This window comes from Peromyscus maniculatus, chromosome 11 (assembly GCF_049852395.1).
Source record: "Peromyscus maniculatus bairdii isolate BWxNUB_F1_BW_parent chromosome 11, HU_Pman_BW_mat_3.1, whole genome shotgun sequence".
NCBI lineage: Eukaryota > Metazoa > Chordata > Mammalia > Rodentia > Cricetidae > Peromyscus > Peromyscus maniculatus.
Genome location: NC_134862.1, coordinates 71,079,688 through 71,098,404, shown reverse-complemented (window position 1 = coordinate 71,098,404; position 18,717 = coordinate 71,079,688). Strand labels below are relative to the sequence as shown.

Below are 18,717 nucleotides of genomic sequence, written 5' to 3'. Positions count from 1 at the left end.
CATAAAAAGATAGCTTGAGAATGGGACCCATCCAAATACAAAATTTACTTATTTTATATACACCTTATTCACAGTATGAAGACAATTTTATATTGCTTAGATAACTTTGTACATGAAGGTTTTGTGTATAATGTATAATTTATAGAATTTGTAATTTTTGCAGGGCATAACATTGATACTCAAAACCTTTCAGATTTGGGGGCACTTTCGGCTTCAGAACTTTGCATTTGAGATATTTAGCACTAGCACCATGCATCCTGAGAGCATTCTTCAAGACACTTCACACACAGCTTATCTAATTGCCACAATTCTTAAAGATGAGAATGGAGAACAATTAGCTAACTCAAGACTTCACAATTGGTCCCATCTTTAGACAAGCTGGATTGCTCGCCATGGGCTACAGAGCCCAAGTGACTGTATCAACAGAGATGAACCCTTCATTACTCAAGCTCCCACTGACTCTCTCTCCTCCTCCAGATCTTTGGAATTCTAAACCCCTAGCACATTCCCATCTTTGTGCCTCGACTAATAGATGTGGCATCATATGCAGTCATGTTTTTGCCTGCAAATGTTCTTGCAGCCTGGATTAAATTTGAGACAGCTTACAAAGCACATTTCATATTACAAATCAAGATCCATGGCTACTATAATATTCACCTTGGAAATTCCACAGGTGTATGAAGCCCAAACTGATCAGAAACAAACAATCATTTTTGGAGCAGCAGCAGCTGCCCTCAGTGGACACAGCTGCTTGCTCCATAGTTTTCCAAACTTGCTAACATTACTTATCTGGCTCTTGAGGGCTTTCACCAGCTATCCTTCAAGAGCAAATGTCACCTCTTGTTGACTAATTGCTCCCAATGAACTCTTTCCAGCTTCTTTCAACGTCTCTAACATTTTGTTTCTATGACACATGATTCTCCTTTATTGGCTATATGTACAATCCTCTAAGAACTAAAATGACTGAACACTTCTGAGGTGTGGGACAACAAAATGAGTACCAGCATCCTGGATTCTCAAATGTGGGCTCTAAATATATAAAGGTGTCCTCAGTACACGGACAAGGCTAGATAACTGATTACACACACACACCTACTACTCTTCATACCACTTCTGTATGTCTTATGTTCTCAGAAAAATCAGGAGACAGGGCCAGTGTGGTGGCTCAGCTGGAAAAGGCATTTGCTGCCAAGGCCTGAGCTGAATGCCTGGGACATGCATACTGGAAAGAGAACCAACACATACAACCCCTCTCTCTCTCTCTCTCTCTCTCTCTCTCTCTCTCTCTCTCTCTCTCACACACACACACACACACACACACACACACACACACACCACACACCACACACCACACACCACACACCACACACCACACACGTGCGCACGTGCATGCGCATAAATAAGGGCATTTTTTTAAAAAAATTAGACAATTCAATGGGTGTTACTTTTTTAATAAGCAGAACCGACATTACATCATTTGTTACAAGGAACCAAGAGGGACAATAATTCATGACAGCACCAGAAAGCCTTTTCAGTCGCAAAATAACTGAAGGATGAACACCTTGGCTAAATGTTTTCTTCTGATCTCTGGTCTACCACCCAGACCAGCCCACTGCTTCAACAGTGGGACTCTGCCTTTATTTAAATGCTATACTGGTTAGGCTCTATATCTTTTGGCTTGTCTTAATGATGAAATGAAGGTCCCTAGCTTAGCTGAGGAACCTAGACAAGTCTTCTTTAATTTCAGCTTCATCCCAAGGCCCATGAATATTTTCCTTAAAAAGCTGCAGGCGAATGAGGTAGTAAGGGCAGAGACATGAAATGGATATCAGCAGAAGGGCAAAGAGTATGGCTCCCACACCACTAATGGACAAAAGACCCCCAAAAGCTGAAAATGCAAAAAGCAGCGTGACCCCGACATAGCTTCGTGGGGTATATGCCTTCAGTTTCTTCTGTAACATGGGCCACAGTGCAAAAATCTGGATGGCAAATGTCACCATAATGAAGGCGTGCAGTGACCGGGGGAGACGTGAGGCCAGGCAAACAGAAGCAAAGATGGCCATGTTCAAGGACAGTGTGCTGGATACAATAGCGGCATTGGCACCATAATCAAAGAAGATGAGATGGCCTAACAGCATCAAAACTGACATGGCATAGATGGTGTCCGTGCTGACAGACTCTGTTAGGGTCTTTAGCACTGGTGAAAAACCGTAAGTGAAAGTAATGAAGACCAGAGTACTCTTCAGGTCAGCCCACCGGGTCCGCCCACTCTTCTTCCGCCCATCACCTCCATCAATGAGATCAAATAAAACATACCCAATCAATGAAGATGCCAGTCCAGTCCCAAAAAGCCACTGCGGGGCCAGAAGACCCTCGTCCAGGTACCACCAGATCACCACAAACACACAGACACTGCACAGCTGCTGTACCACCACGCTGGACTCAAATACCACAGCCCAGTATTGGTACTTCCGGGCATAGATGTTTTTCCGGAGTTCTTCCAGGAATCTTTGGTCGACATAATTATCAGGGAACGGCTGCCGCTCATATAAAACCTTCTGCCACTTGACTTCTGTGGTGTCAGTTACACGCTGAGCACACATTATCTCATCCTTTCCTCAAATCCAGGCCGGTTCAATCTCCCTCAAAGAAGTCCAAGCATTTCTTGTTCTCGATAAAGTTACAAATTAAGACCTCTCTGGAAATGCCATGCTGATAACCTACAGGTGTTTCCTTGTTTACAAAGCCTGCAATCCAGGCTAGGTCTACAATAGATGAGTTTGTTCTGTGAGGCAGGACAACGCAGCTAAATTCCTAGAAAAAGAGAGATCTGTGAATATATGAAAGCTTGAAAAGGTCAACTCAGTTTACTGAAAGCCTAAATCAATTGTGTATAGTGACATAGTTTGAGGCATTAAAATCACACTTCAAATTTTAATATCTTAATTGATATCCTGCATGACATCACTGACTCAGAATGCTAAATGTCTTACGTACCTTCTTCAGCTGTCACAACCTTACAAGTTAGTACCTGTCCCACTTTACCTAGTAAAACATCTGCGTTTCACATTGGTTGGGTATTTATGTCTCAGGGTAACAGAGTGGAGCCAGAACTCCAACAAAAGTCAAATATCGGCCGGGGGTGGTGGTGGCGGCGGCGGCGGCGGCGGCGCACGCCTTTAATCCCAGCACTCGGGAGGCAGAGGCAGGCGGATCTCTGTGAGTTCGAGGCCAGCCTGGGCTACCAAGTGAGTTCCAGGAAAAGGCGCAAAGCTACACAGAGAAACCCTGTCTCGAAAAACCAAAAAAAAAAAAAAAAAAGTCAAATATCAAAGTTTGTGCTTCTCGTTATCTTCCCCTGTGCCATGCACTATTTTTGCATGACTGTATTTGCAACTTATGCAAACTTATAGGGACAGAATCCATAGCTGTTACCAGGTTCCCAAAAGCATCGGGGTAAGTTATAGGTCTCATGACAACAATATCTGCACAATACAGAACGGTATAATATCTATCGCTTTAGCCCCAAACAAGAACTCAAAGCTTCTTTGTTCATTAGCTGAGCTTACCATCCTCTACAGTGCTATACCATCCTAATTAACTGAAACAGCAAAACTCTACTGCGGGATGAAAAACCATTCTATTTTCAGAAAGGGAAATCTCAAAAGAGTCAGAAACAGGAAGGTTATTCAGCAAATTTAAGAAAAAACTTCCTGCCGGACTTTATTTATTCCATGGAGGCCAGGACAGACTTTTGCTTAAAGCCAGACACTCTGGACTCTGCCCTCACGCACAGAAACTTCTGGATGTGAAAGGTCCGCGTCCCGGGACGGGGAAGGGTACCGTCTAGTGCTGCCACTCACCCAGCCAGCCCGCCCCGCCCGCCGCCGCCCCTCTCCCAGCCGTGGCTCAGCGGGAACTCCCCGACCTGATGGATGCCGGAACCCACCTGCACCGAGCTCCTAGGGGTGCACGAGTAAGAAGGGCAGCCGGCCAGCGATTTCTATATCCGGAGCGCGGGGTTGGAGGGTACCGGTGTGGAGGAGCACTTCCGGGTCGGTACCACGGCATCGCCCAAGCGTCCCGCCCCCGGAGACTCCGCACCGCGAGGTCGCTGCTGCCCTCTACTGGCTCCTCCTCTCCCGGAGTTCTGCTCAAAGTGGCGTTCTCTGAGCCTGGGAAGCTCCTCCAGGGGTTCAAAGGGAGGAGAAGGCAGGAATAGATTCTGGGCAGGTGGAAGAGTGATCACAGCTGCGGTTGCTGAGCTTGCAATGTTGTCAGGCCCTCAGCTAAGGGACTTTGCATGCATCCAAACCTTCCTACAGATACAGGAGCCAGCCCAGGCTTCTGGCGCTCATGATCCTGCAGTAACTACACAGAGAAAAAAATATCCCAGATCTCATGGAGCTTTCTGGGCAGTGACCTCCACAGAGACGATGTGATCATAAGTTTCTATTTGTCCAAAGTCAGGCAGCAGGATATGGATTGCAGCTAGATTAAATATCCAATTGTGGATGGCTCCAAATCCAAAGCTCGATTCTTTCCTAGACTTTGCCACCTAAGAAAGGAGAGGGTGGCGGGCCTTGGGTCTGAAAACATGGCTAGAGGATTGAGGCAAGAGACTGATGATTTTCAGCTGAGCTCACGGAACTATTACAGAAATTACAAAGAGATGTAAGTATAAAGAACTGAAAATATATAGAATACAGAATATAGTGGACACAAAAGTCAGAAAGCATGAACCCATTTATTAACTGTGTCACTTAGAGGAATTCACACTATCTTCACTTTGAATTCTTTGTAAAACAGAGAAGGCACGTATTTATTTCTGGCCACTTTATGGGAAAGTTGGTTGAAAGACTTGAGTGTAAAAATGTTTTGTAGAGGGTTGGTTGCTATGTGGTTGCTAATAGCTCACTTTGGTTATCATAGTACCAGCACTAGTCAAGTGTTGTAATTCCACTTTAATATTTTAACTTTATCTACACATGTGTCTGTGTGTAGGTATGTGCTCCTGAAAACAGATGCCTGTGGAGGCCATAAGAAGGTGCTAGATCCCCTGCAACTATAGTTACAGGCAGTTGTGAACTGATAGGTGTGTGTTATAAACTGAACTTGTGTTTTCTCAAAGAGAAGAGAGTACTTTTAACCACTGAGCCATCTCTCCAGCCCTGTGACCCCCCTTTAAGATTTATCTTTATTTTTCTTAAGTGTGATAAACTCTGCAAAATTATCTCTTTCCTTTTCTCTTTAGGCTTTTGTTCCAAAATTTGACAAGGTCCCTTGGCTTAGTGAGGCCAGCCTGGTGAACAAGCCTTTGGTACTCAGCATCCCTGGAAGGTAATCCCCAGCTCCTGAGGACAAAACACTTGAGAAAGATCTCAGTGGATGTGTTCTCAAGGGGAGAGGTGCCTGTGATCAGTGGAGAAACCAACTCAAGTGCACAAAAATCAGAAATGCCCTGGAGTTCTCAGACAAAGCGTATGCTGTGTAAAGGCCTTGCTAGAGGAAATGAGGCCTGCACAACCTTCTAGTCTGCCTCCATTATTCAACCCCAGACACCATCTCCCAAAACACTTCCTTATCTTTCCCTCCCCTGCTTTAGTTCCCAGCCTTCAAATTTTAACTCTCAAAAGTCTAGAACCAGAGCATCCCGTCTTTCGAGAGCAGTAGCTGCTGTTTCTCACTTGGAGCCTTCTCCAGTTTTATCAGCCCCCCCCCCATCCCACCCACTCCCAAATCCCCCCCCCCCCCCGCCCGCCCCTCCAAAGCCAACAGAGAACACATTATTTCTGGTTTTTCGTTTGTTTGTTTGTTTTTTGTAGTTAAAAGGAAGATTTATTTAGTGGATAACTTACAAATGAAGGGATAGGTAGGTCGCGGGGTCTGGGGAAGGTGTATCGCAGTCCAACATTTCTGGCTTTGAAAACTGAGATTTTTTACGTAGGGGGCATTTCAGCTTCCACTTAAAAGAATTAGGTTCTTCATTAGCACCACACCCCCTTAGTAATTAAGGGGTCTCTCGGTGTGGTGATGTCGCTGTTCTGCGGGGGGAGGGGGGTTGTTAGATGATGGGGGGAGGGGAGTAAGGAATCTGGATAAGCAAGGAGGGCACAGAAGCAGTTTCATAGGCTTGTCATGGACTGGAAAGGGTTGCTAGAAAAAGCATACTTTCCCAGAGTTTCCTTTCCAGTTGAGAATTGTCGTGCATTCTTAAGTCTGTAAACAGATGACTCCACTAGGAGCATCCCTACAGCGCTTTAGCTTTGTCTGCACTTTAACACAGTTCTCAACAAGCTGATGGAAGGGTTTGTGTATTTTCAAAGCAAGCATTTGAGTGCCTATTTTCAGTTGTGTGTGTGTGTGTGTGTGTGTGTGTGTGTGTGTGTGTGTGTGCATGTGTGTTTATCTGGCATGAGCAATCAGAGGTTCAATAAAGTCAAAGGTTTGCTTAGGCAGTAACCAAGTAATAGATTTATTAAGAGTTGACAATACGTCAAGAGTCATCATGAGTAATGACAACTTATCGCCTTTTTTTAATTGGTTATGTCATAAGCTCACATGCTGATGACAGTCAGATGGAGGCCACACTAATGAGGCTGGTCAGATGGAGGTGGCAGTGAATGGGAGTACTGAACAAAGGTGACATCCTGCCCTCTACCTGAGTCAGTGTTGCCTCAGATGTGCGAGTCTGGGGGCCAAATATGCTGGGTTTCCTAAAATCTGGAAGTTTTCAGTTGCTGGTGCTTGACATCTAATAAGCTAACTCTACCATCCCACAGTACTCTCTGCCCATGAACCCAGGGGTGAGGCATCCCAGTGCATGTTCATCTTGCCTCCAACTCCCCTGTGCCCTATACAAGCCTTTTGGTAAAAGGTGGGGGAGTAGAGAACAGAGCCGGGCTTGAGGGAGGCAGGCTTGGCACCCAGCTGGACGGTCATGGCACCTGTTTTTCCAGTGCCCAGTCCTGAGTGTCTTTCGGCAGCAGCGGAAAAGGGGATGCCATCATTTCCCCCTCTGCTGGCCACAGTTAGGCTAGTGAAGAGAAGTTCCATAAGGTAGTGAAATCCTTCTCAGTCTTCTGCTCTCAGACTGAGGTAGCAATCTTAGTCTCTGCTTAGAGAAATGAGGCTACTCACGCCACCAAACTGTGGCTGGACAGGACCTGTGAAGTGCCCTCAGCTCTCAGAGAACAGCTTATTGGGAACAGAAGAAGGATAATTGATGTCTCACCATTTATAAGGACAGAAACTCTCTACTTGTCCAGAGTTTCAGGTCCTAGAATGTTTGGTGATAATTTTCCATAGCCCTTAGGGGATAGTTCAAAGCACTCAAAGTATTCCATGCCCTTGGACAAAGCAGAACCAATAGAATGGTCTAGAAAGGGTAAAGGAATGTTTAGTGAAATACATTTCAGAACATCACAGCTTCAAAGGAGCTCTGGAAACACAGTTATGGGGTGGAGGTGAGACCTGCAAGACCCCCAAGGAAGTGATGGGGAAGTGCCTGGACAAAGCCACTTCCTTCCAGGAGCACTCTCCCAGCTTGGCCGGTCTGTGCAAAGCCACACCCGCTGTCCAAAGCTGCTCAGGACACAGAGGTCCTGTTAATGAGAGATTATTGTGTACCGAAGCAGGACCAACCTGGCCTTCTTGCCTTTCCTGGTCACTTTTGGGATAATAAATCCAAGGCAGCCCATTCCCATAACAGAGAAGCCTGTGGAGGAATTCACATCAGCCCGCCTCCCTCCTCCGCCCCCCACTCGCTTCCCAGGGCCCAGGGAAGTGTCAGAGAAATGACACAGTAAATACTTGATGAGCGCCACACTCCTTCCACATGAACAATGAACAATGAAGTCCTTCTCACTAAAGGGAGAGGTGTTCTTGGCAGAGGACCAGCACTTCATATTTCCGTCCCTTGGATGGCAGGGCATGCCCAGTGTCTCCCCACCCCCACACCAAGGCCTCAGCCCCTAATATTTTAACTAAATGAACTTCAATGGGAATCCTGTAGAGATTGGTGGTATTGCCCTGTCACATCTCTGTGTCCCTGATAACTGGGAAGAATGTTCCAGGGAAAGATGGTCTGTTGTGGGGGGAAGAGGTAAGTTTTGTGTGCAGGGGCATAACTTCCAGGAAAGGCAGCCAGGCATGAAAGGATGGGGTCTCGGTCTTGTTAAAGACTTCCCCTTCCCATTCATGCAGCCGCTTTGAAGAGGGAACCTAAGGAGCATCTCATTCCGTGCACTCCTGCTTTCAGGGAGCAGTCTTTCCCCCGTTTATTTATGTCTCATCTGGGGCTGTTGTTGGTTAGTTTAAAAAGAGAGAGAGGAGGGGAGGGAGGGAGAGAGGACAGAGCGCATGTGGGAGCACCTCCAAGGCCTGAGCCGCATGGCCTGAGCTATGCAGAATGGCAGAATTGGAGCAGGAGGCGGGGCAAGTGCCCATGCCTTATCTCTGGAACAGCTGGGGCCTGCATCTGCAAGCCAAGGACTCTGATTCTAACCTCCTTTTGCTTTGGTCACTTAGATATCATTCCTCTGCCACTGTTCTGACTTTGTGCAAGAAGGGTATGGATTTGCCAAATTTGCTTCAGGTTCCAGATGTCATATATCAGGTACTCAGAACGTTTTCATTGAATCTGCTGGTTACTGTCTTGCCTCAAGAGCGTAGACTATTTTGTGGACACTGTATCTTTTCCTTTATCCCTAATATAGAGTATGACTGTATTTCCTGTCCCCTTAACATGAGTCTGTGCCTGGCGCGTCAACAGTGTCCAGTGAATATTTATTTGTTTAATTAAGTGAATTTGTATCACCACAAATAAAACCAGGTTTTATTTGTGCTTACCCTGACTCAAGTATTTTAGTATTCCAGTATGCCATCACTAAAAATAATGTTGGAAATACCAAAAAGGGAAAACAGAAATTAATTATGGAAGAGTCTGCCAGAAGCCCTTCAGGGACAACATCTCAATGGTTAGCTCAATGGTCCCTAGTTTCTAGAGACAACCCCAGCTTCTTCCCGGCCTCCATCAATGACTTATGTCTTCCCCCAAACAAATCCCTACACCTGTGGACCTTCCATTTAAAAAGCCCACCCTTCCCGACCAGCTCACAGAAAATCCAATACAGCTGGTTTTGCTGGTGGCCCCCGGAGTCACTGTGTGGCACAGAAGCATCTAAGCTAAGGTGCTGGATCTGTCTGCACTTGTAGAAGGAGGAGAGAAGGGAGGGAGGGGAGGAGAGGGGGACACACCCGGTGGTATTAGGAATCCCTTCCCTTTTAAAACTGCAGGCATTCTCGGGACTATTGCTAGGCAGTACCTGAAGGAGGAGAGTTCCCATAGCACTTGGCCCAGTGCCCAACACGTAGTGAGCACTCAGTTACTAGAAGAAACAATTATTAGGAGCCCTCATGGCAGTCAATGCTAACAGAACACTTTTTATTTATTCTAACATACAGAAAAGAGCAACTCATTTGCAGCCCACACAAATGGAACAGGGGCAGGCTAGATGGGACAAGAGTGGCGGTCATCCCAGAAATATCAGAGAGTGGGACAGAGTGCTTGAGAAGGTGGGAGGGAAGGTTACTCCTGGTTGGGGAGGGGCACCTGCATCCGGTGAGGGTAATAATACACCAATAATCCAGAGCCAGCTTAGAGAAAGAGCAAAAGAGACTCGGGTAACGGAAGGAATATCAGAAAGATAGGGAGCCTGGGAGTGCAGGAAATGTTTGAAGAACACCTAAGGGTCAGCGCTCCTCAGAAGGGGAGCAAGCCTGCTGTGCCCCGCCAGAGCACAGAGAGCCCATAAAGCCACGAACTGTGAGCAGACATACCTGTTTCAGCACAGGGGTGTTTGGGTCCAAGCTGTGCTAAGAGTCACCACATGAGGCCCCCTCACACCCTGAACAAGCCAGGCTGCTGTGAATGACATGCACGAGGTGAGGGGGAGAGGGAAGAGAGACTGACAGAGGGTCACGCTTTCAGTCACCCAGATCTAAACTATTAGACAAGCTCTCGTCTGCTGCCAACTGCCTGCTCCCCAAGGTTTGGCCTGCGTCTCAGTGCACTGTGGCAGCCTAGACACCAGGACCCCAAAGCACCCCGTCGGCTGCGGCAGGAGGCTTTCCTAAACACTGGTAGAAGCCGCCTTCTTGCAGTGCCTAGCATTTTGTGACTGCAATACTGGTGGCTGGCCACTAGAGAGCAGTTAGGAGCAACAGCTTCCAGCAGCCTGACCAATAGCAGGTCCGGAAGACCAGTCTCTGGGCAGACCTAAGAGAAATCCCAAAGGCACTGAGTATGAGAAATGCATGGATTTCACCCTCATTTTTGTCTTACTAGGGTCTGCTCCTCCACTATTGTGTGAGTGAGAAAGAATCACCCTTGTAGGTAGGAAGGGTCTCTGAGGATCTAGGATCTTTGCTCTGTTAGGCACCATGAGCTTAAGAATCCTTGTCACATATATGCCTCGAATTAAACAAAGGCTCAGCAGCTGCTCCTTTCCAGAAAGAAACTGTCATGCCTCAAGGGAGTGGAATGTTTTGTGGACACTCTATCTCCTTCTTTATCCCTATGCCAGGGACCCGCCAAGAAATTGCTAATCATTGTACGGCCAACCAGAGGCCCTGGACACTGTATAGGTGCAAAGGTCCTGACACCTGGCTCCCTTCCTCTTCACCATCAGCAGCCAAAGGGCACAATTTGAACTCTCACATTCCACAGTAGCATTCCTCACTTACCCTGGAGGGGCCATGCAGCAGCTGCAGGTACAAATGTGCCTGAAGCAGACAGAGAGCAAAGACAGACACGGTCTGGGAGAAAGGGCAGACAGCAAGGGTAGAGGGGTCTAAACAGGAAGAGACAGGGTCTAAAACAATACCCATGAGATGGGGGTAGGGGGGAAACAGATAACAGGAGAAAGCTTTTGAATGAAGGTGAGAAATGAAGCCTAAACAGTCCCTCCAATGTTTACTGGGCAGAATTTTCACTAGCCACACTCTCACCTAGCATTTCACCTCATGCCAGGAAGGTTACTTATTCTACATGGGGCTGGGGGGTGCATGGGTGACCTGGGGAAGGGCACCTGGAGGCTCTAAACCTCCCTTGCCAGCCTGTGGGGCTGAGGATGAGCTAGCCAGGACTCGCAGGCTCCACACTGATTACTGTCCTCTCAATACCTTCCCCCATTGGCTCTCCACTCTCTTTGATCCGACTTTGCTTTTCCGATCTAATGAAGTCAGATTAAACATGACAGTATTATTTATTTTGCTTTTAGCAGACCTGTGACAAAAAGCTTTGGCTGAAGGCATTGTTCAATATCAGAGGGCCAGCTGGGAAACAATAAAAGTTGAATTCCATTTTCTCACCACTAAGCTCTTTAGCTAATTATTTCTCCTTGATTCTAAATTTGGAAAGTCATGACCACAAAGAAAACTGCCTCACACAGTCCTAAGTCCTTTTTCTGTTTATATTTATCAAATATATGCAACTATAAAAACAACTTTAGAATAACAAAAATGACTGTTGTAAAATGATTATGGTCACAGAACTTACATTTAATAAGTCTGGATAGTAGATGCTTGGCTCTTTTATGTATGCTTAATATTTTTCCTAATGAATAGTAGGGGAGCTTTTGCACTTATTCTTTGATGGAAATTGATATTTTCAGATAGAGGAGAAAGGTGTAATAATTCTATGAGTTTTCTAGAATAGTGAACTAACTGCCCTTGCAGTCTTTAAAGGGTATAGGGATAATTATGCCCTCAAGTAGACTCTGAAGATCCACTTTTACCCTGAGGGGGAAAAAGCATCTGTCTTTGACCATTTTATAAAAACAAAACAAGACAAAAAATTTCCATCGTGGAAACTAAATGGGTGAGTTACCAGGTAAGTCTCTTAGGCTTTCTGGGCTACTGTTTCCTCACTAGGTTAGTTAAGAAAGGAAACCAGAAAGGTCCCTGTCAGCTAAGTCAGGAGTAGAACAAGGGAAAGGAATAGATGTGGTGAAGGGCAGAAAGGACACAGGCAAGTTATCAATAGATTGAAATCAAGCTTGTCTTGTCTATTTTTAAAATCACCATCTGCTGCTTACATTTTCAGTTTTTGTTATGTAAACAGGTGTGTGTGTGTGTGTGTGTGTGTGTGTGTGTGTGTGTGTGTGTGTGTGTGTGTCTAAGCATGGGAAGAATGAAATAAACTTCAAGTTCTTTATCAAGCATTTTAGAAAGCCAAAATCTTGGGCAATGAGCCAGTTCTTAGGAACCTTTAGAAAATATTGTCCGAAAATAAGATCTTGCAGTTGTGAAACATGAAGAGGAGTCTTCAACACCTGGGGACTGGCTGACATCTGGTTACACCTCTGCTGGACTTTCTACAGGTTGCTCTCACCTTCCTGTTACTTCTGTCTGCTGTCTCGAGAACAGCTGCTTAGGAAATAAGAGACACAATACTGTTCAGTGTCTCTCACTGGAGAGATGATATCACCAGGAGCTTGGCTGTGAGCCTGGCCAGTTTTCTCTCCATTGCTGCTGCTGCTGCTATGCCAGCCTTAGGGAAAGAGAGTAAGGTGGGGATGGTACAGTTGGGAAAGACCTAGGTCCCATGGCTGGGAAAGAAAGTGTGACCGGAGGAAAGGAGCCCTCTCGAACATGGAATCCAAAATGATTTACATCACCTTTAGGTGTGCCTATTGCAGCTGCCTCCTGTAACTCTAAGCCTGCTTACCCTCCAAAGAAAGAGGAATGGAGCAGCTCTTCTAGGAAGCAGGACTGGCTGGTTGTGAGTCTGAGCTGGAGTACAGCCAAGAGTAGTTTGTGCTCTTCATGCACTGAGCTGGCAGGATTAGCACATCTGTTCTGTCCTTCTGGCCACAGGGACTATCCTCAGGAGGGACTAGGGGGCCCAAAGAACCTTCAGTATTGGCTAACATCACCCACTGGCTACTACTAGCTCTACTAGGTTTGGAACAGAGCCCTTCAGGCTCCCAACCTGTGTTTCTCTCCAGCACCTTATGCAAAATATAACACAAATGTCCTGTAAGATTTGTGTAATACAATGTTATAACAGAAATCTTTGTGTATATGTCTATATTTGCATCTGTTAATTCAAATACCATACCATGACTCATTTATTCAATATTGGTTAAATTGTGCACATGTGTCCACTATGGGCTCGAGAAACACAATGTGCAAAGCATAGTTCTTGCATTTAAGTAACTCTTAGCTGGTGGTAGAAACAAAGAGATTGATTGAACAAAGCATAAACTGCAAAGAAAGTTTTACCAAGTCTATAATGGAATCAGAGAGATGAGCATCCAACCTAGTCTAAAAGGGGTGATAAAAGATCGGACAAGGAAGCAGGTTTTCTGAAAAGTGTGATAGCTAATGTTGTCACCTGGTCAGAATCTAGAATCACCTTGGAGAGCAGCCTTTGCCCATTGTGTTAATAAAGATGGGGAGACCTGTCAGTTGTGGGTGGCACTGTTCCCTGGGGAGGGGGTCCCGAACTGAGCACGAGCATGCAAGCATTCGTTGAACTCTGCTTCTTGACTGTCAATGCGGTATACCCAACTGCGTCAAGTCCTTGCCCCCTTGACTTCTCAGCCATGGTTGCCTGCACCTTGGAGCTGTGAGACAGAGGAAACACATATGTTGCGTTGCTCGGTGTATTTTATCACAGTAGTGGGGCGGGGGCGAGCCGTGTCTTAAACTATAGTGAGTTAACAAGGACACACTAAGAATCTACAGAATATTTTTATCCTTTTGATGCCAAAGGATGCTAGCCACCATTGTTCTGGAATGCATTAACTCATATGCATTAACTGTGCCTTGGGGATTTCACTAATATATCTGCCCCTTGGCTTGTGACAAACTCTGATCCTAACCCACAAAGGGTCTAGTAGTATTCTATGAGGAACCCAGAAGTCCTTAAATGTGGAAGCAACTGACTACAGAGATCTACATAGACCTCTACTACAAATGAGCCAGCCCAAGGATTGCCTCACAGCTGCTACCCTCCATCCAAGTCTTCTTACCAATCAAGCCCACCATCAGTGCCCCTTCTAGGAATGCTTTCTTTATTCCTACACTGAAAAGTAGTCCTTTGTCTCCTTTCTAAAGCCCCAGAGGTATCATTGATGCTTTGGGTGGCAGTTTATGGGAGGTACCTGAGTCTCAAGACCTCAAAAATATGAGAAATGGAGCCTGAGCTACAGAGTAGACCACCCCCATAGTGCCTGGGAAGACACGGCAGAGGTTGATTCAGCTCAAAGCCAAGAAGCATACACAGAGAGCTTACCCTCCAGCCCCTCTTCTGACCCAGGCCCTTCTCCCACCAGGCAACCAGGATGTTCTAACCTCCAGAGGATGATTTGCTTGGTTCTTCTCCCAGGTTATTGCATACTGTTTTCTGGGCCTGGGATGCCTTCCCCTTCTCTTGTTCACCAGAAAAAAAAAAAGTCTACGCATCTCTTGACATTGTACTCTTCTCAGACCCTCCCCTCTGTCCATTACTCCCAGTGAACTCAGCAATGCCCACGGCTTCACAGGGCCTCCAGCAGTTCTTTCTGTCATAGCACCTTCAACACGGTTAGAGTCTGAACCTGGGTGACTCCACGGGAGTTTGTGTTTCCCGCACTTCATCTGCACCTTAGGGTCCTATAGAGTAGGGTCTGGAGCCTTAGAAAGTCAGGCCCCGCTGGAAGTAAGAGCACTTGGGACTGGACTCGGAGGGTTACGCCCACCCTTGGTTCTGCATGAGCCGTCTACTTGCTGGTCCACTGCCATGTGAACATGCCCGCTGCCATCCTCTCTTACTGCCATGGAACAAATGGCTCTGTTCTGCCTCCCCCACCACGATGGACTGAAATCCCTGACATTGTAAGCTGGAGTAATGCTTTTCCGTCTTCACTCTGTTGGGTGTTTTGTCCCAGCCCAGAGAAAGGTAGCTAATGCAACAGTCGTGCTCGTGGGATTCAGATTGCTGGATGGTGAGCAGCTTGACATGAGGAGCTGTGCCTTGTCTACCTGAGTGTACCTAACGAATAGTGAATTTGTATCATCTTCATATCTTCCTGAGAGCTTTGGCTTATTCATGTTCCCGTAGGGCACCACCCCATATATGGTGGCCTCACAATAAATACTGGGTCTTAAATTATTGAACCTACCCATTTACACTCATGCTTTCACATGCCAACCCATAACATGAATACTGCGTTGATTCTTTCTCATGTCCTATAAAAACGAAGCATACTTTTAAATATTTGTCAGTAGGGATTCAGTCTTCAAACTCCAAACGCCATGTATCTTTCAGAATGAAACTACTTGCAGATCAATGTGGCAAAGGTCTCACCTTCGGTGCACACTCATCGTGCTGGGTAGACGTGTTCATCCTCTCCTGTCTCCCACACCTCCCAGGACAACAGCAATGAGTCAGGGCATACATGGGTCAACTGGAAGGAGAAAGCTTAAGTTGACAGTCATTGTCTGCTTATCCCTGTGGCGTCCTTCCTGCCTATGTCCTATACTTTCTGTGGGTGTATCACATTACTCTGATGTCAGTGTGCATCAAAAGGTACGAGATAGAATCTCGAAATGTAATTTTAGATTCGAGTTCTCACCTGCCTCCTAAGGAAACCTCTGCCAGAGATGTGTGTTAGAGCCCCCTGCTCTGGGTACAAATACCCTGAGGCTTTCTCCCATTTAGTGGAGATGAAGTCAGAAAGACAGTGGTCTTTACAGTGAATAGAAGGGTACCCCACCCTCCTTTTCCTGGCTGTTCCTTTGCCCTGGTTGGCACAGCCTTTCTTCCCCAAAGGAGGGGGCTCACGATGTATATGAGCTCTAGTTCAGCTGTGACTTAATGCATGATGCACAGAAGGGCCTGCTGAAAGACTTACAGGAAAGTCTTCATTGACTCAGAAGTTCTCAGGCCATTTGATGGAACTTGTTTCAAAAATGGGGGGAATGTGCTGCCTGTAGGGAAATACAGCTCTCTGCCACGTGTGCACAGGCTAAAAGGCAGAGATCCTACTGTATTTTTCCCCAGTCTCCTGTGCTGGCTGTTCTTACATTTCTGTCACTGCATATAGCAGCCCCAAGGCCACCACCTTGTCTGTGGTCACTCCCTCTTGCTTAAGCCCTGCATGAATCTACAAACTGCAGCAAATCCCAGATTCAGCAGCCACTCCAAAGTGCTGAAATATGAATAACCATTTCCTTTTTATGGAAGGAAGTTTCCCTCTCTCCCTGTTTTTAACCTCCTTCCTGCCCTTGGTATCTATCTTACCCTCTCCTCCCCCATCTCTGTCTCCTTCCCCGTAGGCCAGAAAGAACAAGCATGAAAACCTGTCTCCCAGGAACAAGCAGCTGTGCTCCGCATGTCGAGAAATGAAAACGGTAGGCAAAGGGGCCACAGACAGGAAGTTCCCAGGTACAGAACTCCCCTTCCTCCTCCACTGGAGCGCAGAAAAAGAAATCGTGACGGGGCCCTTTTCAGAGCTCACAAAGGAGCCTGTGGGTCCTGAGAGCAGCATCCACTGATATGACATAACCAACTTTCTCCATTCCAGGGAGCTCAAAGTGAACCAGGGTAGGTGGACCAGAGATGAAGAACGCGGAGAAATAGCTGAAATAATGGGCTGTTGCCCAACAGCCACTCTGGGGCTTGCCATTAGCTACATGCTTAGAGATTTCAGGAGATATGGAGCTTCTTCTCTCACCATGACATCTCCACAATCCACACACACACACACACACACACACACACACACACACACACACACACACATATACTCAGGCACACACACAAGTCTTCTCCAACATTACAATTCTGAAATGAGCTGTTTACTTTGGAGTTTATCATTAATTCAGTCTGAGCCTCAGAAGAGAGCTAGGGAGAGGTTCTGTAGTAGCTTCAGCCAGCCAGAGGCGTCCCTTGGCCTGGATAACTGTATTTTGTAATGGAAATTAGTGGAAAGAAGGAGTGTTATGGGAAAAGAAGACTCTCAGGAGATCTGGAAGGGAAAAGTACCCAGTGCTGCCACATGTTGGAGCTGCTACAGAAAAGAGGCCTGTTTTAGGGGAGATCCCAGGTCAGAATTAGGACGTAGGTTAATTTAAGGATTAGGAGTGGGGTAGCGGGCCTAGTAGGATTAGAGTAGGGATCTGACTTGGTTTAAGGGTGATTTAGCTAACTGGTAAGTGCAGGTGATAAAGGACCACTTCAAGCCTGATATCCACTAATTCTCCTTGGACTTAAAATGCCAGGGCTAAGGTTATAATAAGACAAAGGGTTAAAGGATGAGAGGGTACAGGGACCGACTGGATGAGGAAGTCTGAGCTGAGGGATAAGCAAAGGTGAGTCGAGTGAATTTGTGTGTGGTGGAGCTGGTGGCAATCGCTGCTGCCTTCAGTGTAGCCATCTGTTGGTTTTCCACATGCCAGGGACCAGTGTGCAACATGAGCATTGACCGTGGCCTAGACGGGGATTTCCCCTGCTTTTGTTCCTGGAATCACAGTTAGAATGCCCTGACCTCAGGGCTAAGCTGGCCATGGCCAGCTGGCGCACTGGGGACTTCAGAAGTTCCTGTTCTCAAGACCTCTTCCCTGACCTTTGCCCTAGCACGGGCCGGACAGGAATAGACCCATGGGCCCATTGCTTCACTGTTGGCTACCACTGCTGGAGTCTTCCAACACAACGGTGCCTAGGAACACTTCCCACAGCCGTCAGAACTGGCTGAGAAAGTACAGAAAGAGAGAAGGCAAGCCTGAAATGCTAGCCTCACACTGCACAGTGTCCTCCAAGGGAAGGGACTGCTGTGCGGCTGGAGTTTCTCTGTCACACATCCTTCCTCAACAGCTCATTCAGTGAGATAGCAGGGAGGGATGTAAAGGCCCCCAGGGTGGAAGAGAACTTTATCAGCCTAGTGAAAGGTGTCCACCACAAAACCGCACATAACATCATGCTTAAGGACCAAAAACTAGATTATTTCCCTAAGACCGGACATGACTCGATGTCTACACTCACCCTTCCTAGTCAGGACTGTAATGTACTTATTGCTGGGGCAATAAGAAAAACTGCAATGACCTGTCACAGTTGCCAAATAAGAGCCATACATTAGAAAGAAAAAATTTCTTTTTCCATTTCTATTTAAAGATGATGTGATTTTATATAGAGAACACCCCAAGACACACATACAAACACACATTCATACACACATACATACCTATGACAGCTAATAAATTAGTATAATAAAGTTTCTGAACTCAAAATCAATATGCAAATTTTAAATTATTTCTATACACGAATAACAATTCCAAAATAAAATTAAGAAAAGATTCTCATTTATAACAGTATCAAGAGGAGAGTAAAATACACTAAAGAAAGGAGGATTAGATCAGCACACTAAAAGTTTTTTAAAGCATGGAAAGTAATTAAGGAAGACCTATAAGTGGAAAGCAGCTCATCTTCCTGGATTGGAACATTTAATATGAAGATGGTGATTCTCCTCAAATGTATCTATAGATGTGGCACACTGCCACTTAAAACCCAGATGGCCTCTTTGCAGAAACTGACAAGCAGAAACTAAAATTTTATGTAAAAATGAAAGAGATGCAAAATAGCCAAACCAGTCTTGAAATAGAAGAACAAAGTTTGTGGATCACACAGCCTAATTTGAAAACTCACTACGAGGCTGCAGTCAGGACGATGTG

At 46.1% G+C, this 18,717-nt stretch overlaps 2 protein-coding genes across 4 annotated transcripts in view; one reads left to right on the top strand and one right to left on the bottom strand.

Moving 5' to 3' along the window:
- Nucleotides 1–18,717, top strand: part of C11H1orf105 (chromosome 11 C1orf105 homolog) — a 46,880-nt gene that overhangs the window by 10,003 nt on the left and 18,160 nt on the right. Inside the window, exons 2-4 of the mRNA XM_076547831.1 lie at nucleotides 5,255–5,340; nucleotides 8,530–8,617; nucleotides 16,327–16,401. Of these exons, the coding sequence (XP_076403946.1) occupies nucleotides 5,255–5,340; nucleotides 8,530–8,617; nucleotides 16,327–16,401 (249 nt within the window). The remainder of the gene's footprint in view (nucleotides 1–5,254; nucleotides 5,341–8,529; nucleotides 8,618–16,326; nucleotides 16,402–18,717) is intronic.
- Nucleotides 1,436–4,123, bottom strand: Pigc (phosphatidylinositol glycan anchor biosynthesis class C). 3 transcript variants are annotated; one of them, XM_015993592.3, is made up of 2 exons: nucleotides 3,929–4,123; nucleotides 1,436–2,814 (listed from the first exon to the last, which is right to left on the bottom strand). In XM_015993592.3, the coding sequence occupies exon 2, from the start codon at nucleotides 2,601–2,603 to the stop codon at nucleotides 1,710–1,712; it is 894 nt and encodes a 297-aa protein (XP_015849078.1). In that variant the 5' UTR covers nucleotides 2,604–2,814; nucleotides 3,929–4,123; the 3' UTR covers nucleotides 1,436–1,709. The 3 variants fall into 3 exon arrangements, with proteins under 3 accessions (XP_015849078.1, XP_006974801.1, XP_076403945.1); XM_006974739.4 differs by having other exon boundaries at nucleotides 3,950–4,123; XM_076547830.1 differs by having other exon boundaries at nucleotides 3,864–3,956.